Source organism: Pelecanus crispus, chromosome 20 (assembly GCF_030463565.1).
Source record: "Pelecanus crispus isolate bPelCri1 chromosome 20, bPelCri1.pri, whole genome shotgun sequence".
Lineage (NCBI taxonomy): Eukaryota > Metazoa > Chordata > Aves > Pelecaniformes > Pelecanidae > Pelecanus > Pelecanus crispus.
Window position 1 is genome coordinate 5,399,716 of NC_134662.1, and position 7,976 is coordinate 5,407,691.

Genomic DNA, 7,976 nt, shown 5'->3' on the forward strand with positions numbered 1-7,976 from the left:
CCAAAGGCGTCACGGAGCAGGGAGGCGAAGGAACCATCCCGGGGCCCCTCCGCAGCCCCGGGAAGGGGACGGCTGGGTCCTCGCGTGGGCACGGAGGCGGCGAGATCCGCTCCTCTCTCCGGCTGCCAACGCCAAATCCATTCGCCACGTTTCGGCTCCCCAAGGCAATTGGCTCCGGCCGGCGGAAGGGAGTTCCCAGGGCCGGAGACGGCGCCTTGGAGGCTCAGCCCAAGGTGGGAGGCTGGGGATGTGCCGAGCCAAAGCCCAGAACACTGCAGACACTCTCCATCCCCCACCGCAGCCGGCTCCCTCCTGCCCAGCGCTGGACCCATGCCCGGAGGGCTGCGGGGCCCCGGGGGCTCCGGTCAGGAGGAGACGGACCGCCCCGCTATGAGGACGGGCTCCCCCCGGCCTCCCCGCTCTGGCAGCTCCTCTCTTGGCTCCCGAGCGCTGGAAACCAGGATCCCAGCAAATAGCACATCTACAGAGGAGGCGAAGCTGCTGCCCGGCTCCCAGGAGCCTCCTCCGCAGCGGCCATCCCAGGCGAGGAGAGCGGGACCGAGCCAGATCCTACCCCCGGTCCCCCCCGTGCCAGAGCCAGCGGTGCCGCTCCAGGAGCCGGGGACACGGGGCAGCCGGAGGGGCAGTGGAGCGGGAGCGGGGACGATGCCGTGGGGATGGTGACAGGGAGGTGGCGTGGAGGTGACGGGAAGGGGTGGGAGTGCTACAGGATGGTCTTGTCCAGGTCGACTTTGAGGGGCAGCGGCCCTGCGTCCTCGCCACCGTGCGCGGGGCACAGGGTGACGGCGATGACGGGTGGCAGGGGGAAGGCGCCGGGGCCGTCCAGGTCCTCCAGGTACTCCTTGTCCCCGTTGATGCTCAGAGGCTGGAAGAGAGGCAGAGGGGACCGTGCAGCCCCGGAGCGGGGGACAGGACCCCCTTGTCCCCAGACCCGGGAACACCGCGGGGCTGGCTGGGGACGTACCGTGCAGCACAGACACGCCGGCGAGCCCAGCGTGGTGGCCGGGGACCACAAACACCTTGGCCACCTCTCACCCAGCAGCGATGGGGAGACCTAGGGTGTTGGGGACCCCCGTAGAACCCGCCCGGGCTGCGCTGAGCACCGCTCGCCCCGTACCTGGGTCTTGACGTGCTGCTCGGGGGCAGTCACCAAACTGGCACAGCTCAGCCACAGCATCACCATGATGGAGAGGAAGAGGCAGGCGGCCAGGATCCAGCGAGGAAGGCCCGAGCGCCTGTAACGCCCCACCACCCCCCCCGCCAAAGAAAAAGGATGAGTTTATGGCAGGGCACGGGGTGGGAATTGGGGCGGGGGGAGGGAGCATCTGCTCCGGCGTGTCCGGCAGGTCCGGGCCCCCCCGGGCCCCTGCGCAGCCCCGCTGCACCTACTTGGACATGCAGCCGAGGAAGTCGTGCTCCGGCTGCGGGGGGTCCGCGTGCTGCGCCTTGGCTTTGCCCCGCGGCTCCTTCACGGGGGGCTTCTCCCCCTTCGCCTGGGGGCCTGGCAGGGGAGAGGCGATGCTGAGCCCGGGCACCCGCTGTGGGCACGCCTGCCCTGCACCCCATCCCCTCGCCAGCACACGTTCGGGTGCAGGGGTGCCGGGCGGTCCCCTCTCCCCCCGGGGACCCTCTGCCTGCTGGGGGGGTGCAGAGGAGCCCAGCAGCTTCTTGGAGCGGGTCCTGAGTCCGGATTGACCCTCTCTGCTTGGGTGCGGGGTGTGGGAAGCTAATCAGGCCCGAGAAGCGGGTAATGTGTTTAGCTCTGGAGAAATCGGATGAGAGCCAGGAGGGCTCGGAGGCTCCCACCGCCCCCCCCGCCGCACCTGTGTGGGGCTGGGGGACACGAGGGCCGGACCCCGGTCCCGGCCGCGCCGGCTGGGTCTCCTGCGCCTCGGGTACTGGATACTCCATCTCAGGCTGGGACTGGCGGGTCGGCAAGGAAAAAAGGAGAAAGCGATGAGCAAGGGGGTCCCCACCCCTCCAGCACCCAGCAGGGAGGGGACGCGGGACACCCCCACCTGAAACACCACGACTTTGCCGTCGTCCGCCTGCAGGTAGAAGGTCCAGGTGGAGGAGATGAAGCTCTGGGCAGAGCTGACAATGTCACTGCAGAAGGTGGAGACCAAATCGAACATGGAGAACACCGCCGCCTTCAGCTCCAGGCTCTGCAAAGGAGCAAGGACATCGCGTCACCACCGTCCCCTCGTCACCCACCCCGGCAGACGACGGCTCACCCCGAGGACGTGGCCGGGTTGAGCTGGGCGCTCAGGTCTGGGGCTCAGCCTGCTTCTCCCGGCGATGGGGACGTGCAGGACCTGTGGTCCGGCCCCGGCAGGGTCACCGAGCCAGGGGGCTGCGGTCCCCAGGGCCATCACCCAGCCCCGGGGCCATCACCCAGCCCCTCGGCAGCCCTGCGCTCGCACCAGCGCTTTAAACAATAGGAGCGGAGCGGCCGAGATGCCGAGGGCGTTTCTCTCCTGGCAGCCTCTCCGTGCCCTGGATTCTTGGCCGTCGCGGCCGTTTGTTATTTTTAAAGCATCCCTGCTGGAATCCGCTTGGCTGCTCCCTGCCACTGGCTTCGAACATTTTCCGACAGCCCCTTGCACGGTCAAACCAGCAAACAGGAAATAAATAGGTCAGATTCTGTATCTAATTATTATACTAAATCTGCTTCGCCTGCTTGTCTGGGAACCCGCAGGAAAAATGCTTTGGGTGGGTGAAGGGGGTGACAGCCCTCCCCGTCAGCCGGCCGCCCCCCGATACGCATCCCCGACCTCGGAGCGGGGCTGGGAAGCAGGATCAGACACCGGGAAGGTCTTAAAAACAGGCTGCAAAGTGGTTTTTCAAAGGAGCCGCAGCTTTCTACGGCACAAATTCATCTTCGTCTGCACACATACAAAGCCAAAAGCCTCTACCTTGGGCCGAAGTCTAATTGAATTAATTGGGCAAAAGCTGAATTAATTAAACATAGGAAGAAAAAGCGTTGCTAATTGCTGGGAAGGATAACAGATCAAAACTGGGGGAATCTGCAGCAATCGCTGGTCAGAACCTCTCACCAAGGGAATTCGGCATAATCGCCCTGGCCTGGCCCAAGCCCCCGCAGCACGGCTCGAGCCCGGATAATCTGCTTTTTGTGCTTTGGACAAAGCAGCGCGACGGGCCGGCAGCGGGCTCGTATCGCCCCAGCGCGCCCACAGCCCCCACCCGCAGGCGTACGTGTAACGGGACAAAATAAAGCGAGGTGCGGCAGGGGTCCCGCAGCGGGGGCGTCGCCGGGCAGCGGCAGCGGGCGGGGAGCGAGCCCCGTCCCAACCCGCCCTGGGAAAGCGCCGAGGGAAGCCGGGTGCCGGCACCGGGGCTCACCGAGCTGTGAGGCTGCTGGTGGGGACACAGCGAGGGGAGGAGGGAGGATGGATGGGTGGGTGGAGGGATGGATGGGTGGAGGGATGGAGGGATGGATGGAGGGATGGAGGGATGGAGGGATGGATGGGTGGGTGGAGGGATGGATGGGTGGAGGGATGGAGGGATGGATGGAGGGGTGGAGGGATGGATGGAGGGATGGAGGGAGGGATGGAGGGAGGGATGGAGGGAGGGATGGAGGGATGGAGGGAGGGATGGAGGGATGGATGGGTGGATGGAGGGATGGAGGGATGGATGGGTGGAGAGATGGATGGAGGGATGGAGGGATGGAGGGATGGATGGAGGGATGGATGGATGGAGGGATGGAGGGATGGATGGAGGGATGGGTGGATGGAGGGATGGATGGATGGAGGGACATCCATGGGTGGGTGGATGGGCTGCACGTGTGGGGTGTTGTAGCCTCCGTCCCCAGGGAGAGGAGGGACTGGGCTGAGCTCCCGCGGGAGGAAGGGGTCCTTCCTAAAATGGGACCCAGGGGCCAAGCCGCCACGTCTCAGTGTCCCCCCGTTGGGCTCCCAGGCAGGGGGTGGCTGGTGGGCTCAGAGGGCAGCAGTGGTCTCCATTGCATTGGCGTTGCCCGGCAGCAGGACAAACTTTGGTCCCTGCCATGCCCCGGGTGACTGAGACGCCCCACGTCCCCACGCCGGGGGTCAGGCAAGGGCCGAGGTGGCCGGAGGAGCCACCCCGAGGGCAAACCCACGGCTCCGGGCTCCTTGCAGAGGCAAATGCCCTCCCCGGCCGGTCCCCGGCAGCGCCGCTGAGCGACGGCACAGGGACGGAGCAGCCGGGGCGGCCGGGGGGGCACATCCAGCCCCCGCCCTTTGGGGAAGGAGCCAGATGCAGGGGCAGGGCGGGGCCACGGCCAGCGGCACCAGGGACAGGCTGGGTGGGTTAAGGCGGGGAGCAGGGGGGTCCCCATCTCCCTGGCCCCTCACCTTCTCCTTCCTGCTCTCCACCTCGGGCAGCTGCTTGCGGCACCCCGTCACGCAGCCAAACTGCTCCTCCGCGTTGCTGTAGGCTTCGGCACACGCTGCGAGGCGGGCGGGGAGCGGGGTTAGGGGGTGCTCGATCCCCTGGATGAGCCCTGTGCCCCCAGCACCCCCCTACCCATCCCCACGTACACCCAGTGTACACCCCTCTTGGTTTGCCATGGGGCTGGATGCGGCCCTGGGGCACAGCGTGGGGCTGAGGGGAGACAGGATGCTCGGGAGGGCGGAAGGCATCGCGGCGATGCCAGCGGAACTTGGGGAACCCCCCCCAGGATGGTGTTTGGGGTGCGGGGGGCCGCTCGGCCGCCGGTTCCTCACCTGCTTCACACTCGGCTCTGGTTGTGTTCAGCTCGGCGCTTGCATCCACGAAGTGACAGATGGAGAACAGCCGGCAGCCCCGGTAACAGGCGTTGAGAACAGCATCCTGCGGGGAGGAGGAGGAGAGCGCGGAGCTGGCACCAAGCTCAGCCCAGTGCCTGTGCCGGACCCCCACCGCAGCCCCCCTGCACCCGGCTGGGGGGGCACCGGCCACCGCCACCCTCCTGCAGAACCTGGCACCCCGAACCCGGGGCGACGGCGTGCCCGGCGGAGGGAGAGCTGCTTCGGCCCCCCCAGGTCTGCGCCCAAAGGTCGGGTTTGCCCGTGGCCTCGTCCCCATGGAGGACGCAGCAGGACCCCCCAGCTCTGTCGGGGCGCTTGGCACCGGTGGGGCCGCGGCGTGGGCTGGCAGGAGGTGGGGGCTGCGCTGGGGGGTGAGTGCCTGGGGAGGGGTGCGTGCGTTGGGGGGCTGGGAACACGGCGGGGGGGATGCACGGGGGGGCACCGAGCTTATGTGGGGGTCCCTGTGCGAATCTGCACACGCAGGCTTGGGGGAAGCGGGTGCCCCCCACCGCGGGGGTCCCTGCGCCCACGGGGGAGCGCGGGCAGGGCTGGGGGCTGGCAGGGAGGCAGCTCGAGCCCAGATGGGAAAACAGCTCCATCGCCACCGCCGGCAGCGGGGCCGCGCAGGCTCCTGCCGAGGCGCTGGCCTAGATACGGCCCTGCCACCGCGGGGGCTCGGGGACGGTGCCGGGTGGCACCATGCGGCCCCCGGCACGGCGTGGCCGTGGCAGCTCTGATCCGGGGCTTTCTGCCGTGCTCCGGGGCCGGCGACCAGCACTCGGCTCCATCTCAGTCCCTGCTGCCGTGGCTCGGCGCTGGCCCACCCCGCCGCCGCGGTGTCACCCGCTCGCCCTGGCTGTCCCTGTCCGCCCTGGTCGTGTGCCACCGCTCCCGGGGACGGCTCGGCCATGCCGCCGGTGATGGGGTGCAGGAGGGCAGCAGGGCCTCACCAGTGGCACCCCAAACCTGGGGCGGGTGAGACCCGGGGGTACCCCAAAGCTGGGATGGGTGACACCGCTGCGGGCACCCCAAACCGGGGCAGATGTCCTCACTGGGAGCACCCCAAAGCCACTGTGGGGGAGAGCACCGGGGCTCCCCCGGTGCCCCCACGCTGCTCCCCACGGGGCTGGGCCGGTGTGAGGCTGTGCGGCGGCAATGCCCACACAGGGCGGGCTGGTGCCCCCGGTGCTCCCAGTGCCCCCAGTACCACCCGGTACCCCCAATGCTCCTGATACTCCCGATGCTACTGACGGTCCCCAAGCTCCCACTGCCCCCAATACCCCTGGTGCCCCCCAGTACCCTCCAGTATCCCAATGCTCCCAATGCTACTGGTGCTCCCCATGCTCCCAGTCCCCCCTGATGCTCCCGGTGCTGCCGATACCCCCGATGCTCATGGTACTCCTGATACTACTGATGCTCCCAGTGCCCCCCAGTGCCCCTGGTCCCCCCTGATGCTCCTGGTACCCCCCAGTACCCTGATGCTCCTGGTACTCCCAATACTACTGATGCTCCCCATGCTCCCAGTGCCCCCAGTACCCCTGGTGCTCCCGGTCCCCTGATGCTCCTGGTACTCCTGATGCTACTGATGCTCCTCCCCATGCTCCTACTACCCCCAATACCTCCAGTGCTCCTGGTGCCCCCGGTGCTCCTGGTCCCCCTGGATGCTCTGAGTACCCCCCGGTACCCCCGATGCTGCCGGTATTCCTGATGCTACTGATGGTCCCCATGCTCCCGGTCCTCCCTGATGCTCCCAGTCCCCCCTGATGCTCCTGGTACCCCCAATGCTGCCGGTATTCCTGATGCTACTGATGCTCCCCATGCTCCCAGTGCTCCCCGGTGCTCCTGGTCCTCCCTGATGCTCCCGGTACCCCCTGATGCTCCTGGTACCCCCCAGTACCCCTGATGCTCCCGATGCTACTGATGCTCCCCATGCTCCCAGTGCTCCCGGTCCCCCCTGATGCTCCTGGTACCCCCCGGTACCCCTGATGCTCCCGATGCTCCCAACGCTCCCCATGCTCCCGCTACCCCCAATACCCCCGATGCTCCCAATGCTACTGATGCTCCCCATGCTCCCGGTCCTCCCTGATGCTCCCGGTCCCCCCGATGCTACTGATGCTCCCCATGCTCCCCAATACCCCCGGTGCCCCCGGCGCCCCCCGGTGCCCCCCGGCGCCCGGCCGGACTCACGGCGGCGGCTCGGCGGGGCAGGCTGCGGCCGCACTGCCCGCGGCAGCCGCCGGTCTCTCCCAGCTGGGGCGAGAAGGGGTCGGCGGCGGCGGCGGCGGCGGCCAGGGCCAGGCCGAGGGCGAGCAGGGCCCGGGGGCGCCGGGCCGCCATGGCGGGCGCGGAGCGGAGCGGAGCGGAGCCACCGCCGCTGCCGCCGCTGCCGGGCCCCGCCGTGACGCGCCGTGCGCCGGGCGGGGGGAGCCGGGGGCGGGGGGTGCCGCCGCAGCCTGCCGCAGCTCCGCCGGCACCGGCACCGGCACCGGCAAGCGGGGGCAGCGCGGCCCGGGAGAGCGGCGGGGGGCGGAGGACCGGGGGTGCTCGGGCAGCGGGGGGAGCGGGGGGTGCGGGGGTGAGGTGGGGTGCAGGAGGGCGGGGGGGCCCTGGGACCGGGGGTGCAGGGGCACCGGGAGGTGCAGGAGGGTGCTCGGGCACCGGGGGGTGCACGGGGAGCGGGGGGTGCAGGAGGGTGCTCGGGCACCGGGGGGTGCGGGGGTGAGGTGGGGTGCAGGAGGGCGGGGGGGTCCTGGGACCGGGGGTGCAGGGGCACCGGGAGGTGCAGGAGGGTGCTCGGGCACCGGGGGGTGCACGGGGAGCGGGGGGTGCAGGAGGGTGCTCGGGCACCGGGGGGTACACGGGGAGCGGGGGGTGCAGGAGGGTGCTCGGGCAGCGGGGGGTGCACGGGGAGTGAGGGGTGCAGGAGGGCGAGGGGACCTGGGGACTGGGGGTGCAGGGCGACTGCGGGGTGCTCAGGCACCAGGGGAGCGGGGGGTGCAGGAGGGAAGGGGGTGCTCGGGCAGCGGGGGGTGCAGGGGTGAGGTGGGTGCAGGAGGGCCTGGGGACCAAGGGTGCAGGGGCACCAGGGGGTGCAGGGGGGCCGGCGGGTGCGGGGGGAGTGGGGGGTGCAGGAGAGCAGAGGGGGCCTGGGGATCGGGGGTGCAG

At 69.6% G+C, this 7,976-nt stretch overlaps 1 protein-coding gene across 1 annotated transcript; it reads right to left on the bottom strand.

Annotated features, from left to right (window-relative positions):
- Window positions 1–724: 724 nt before the first annotated feature.
- TMEM59L (transmembrane protein 59 like) lies at window positions 725–7,148 on the bottom strand. Its single transcript, XM_075723824.1, has 8 exons — window positions 7,002–7,148; window positions 4,749–4,854; window positions 4,377–4,471; window positions 2,040–2,186; window positions 1,845–1,944; window positions 1,411–1,522; window positions 1,139–1,256; window positions 725–886 (listed from the first exon to the last, which is right to left on the bottom strand). The coding sequence occupies exons 1-8, from the start codon at window positions 7,146–7,148 to the stop codon at window positions 725–727; spliced, it is 987 nt and encodes a 328-aa protein (XP_075579939.1).
- Between the last annotated feature and the right edge of the window lie 828 nt (window positions 7,149–7,976).

What these genes read in the sequence shown, in the direction of transcription:
- TMEM59L (XM_075723824.1), bottom strand. Translation starts at nt 7,148, where the DNA reads ATGGCGGCCCGGCGCCCCCGGGCCCTGCTCGCCCTCGGCCTGGCCCTG. An exon ending in GCCTGCCCCGCCGAGCCGCC is followed by an intron (nt 4,855 to 7,001) that starts GCCGTGAGTCCG and finishes TCCTCCCCGCAG; the next exon opens with GATGCTGTTCTCAACGCCTG. An exon ending in TTCCTCGGCTGCATGTCCAA is followed by an intron (nt 1,257 to 1,410) that starts GTAGGTGCAGCG and finishes GGGGCGTTACAG; the next exon opens with GCGCTCGGGCCTTCCTCGCT.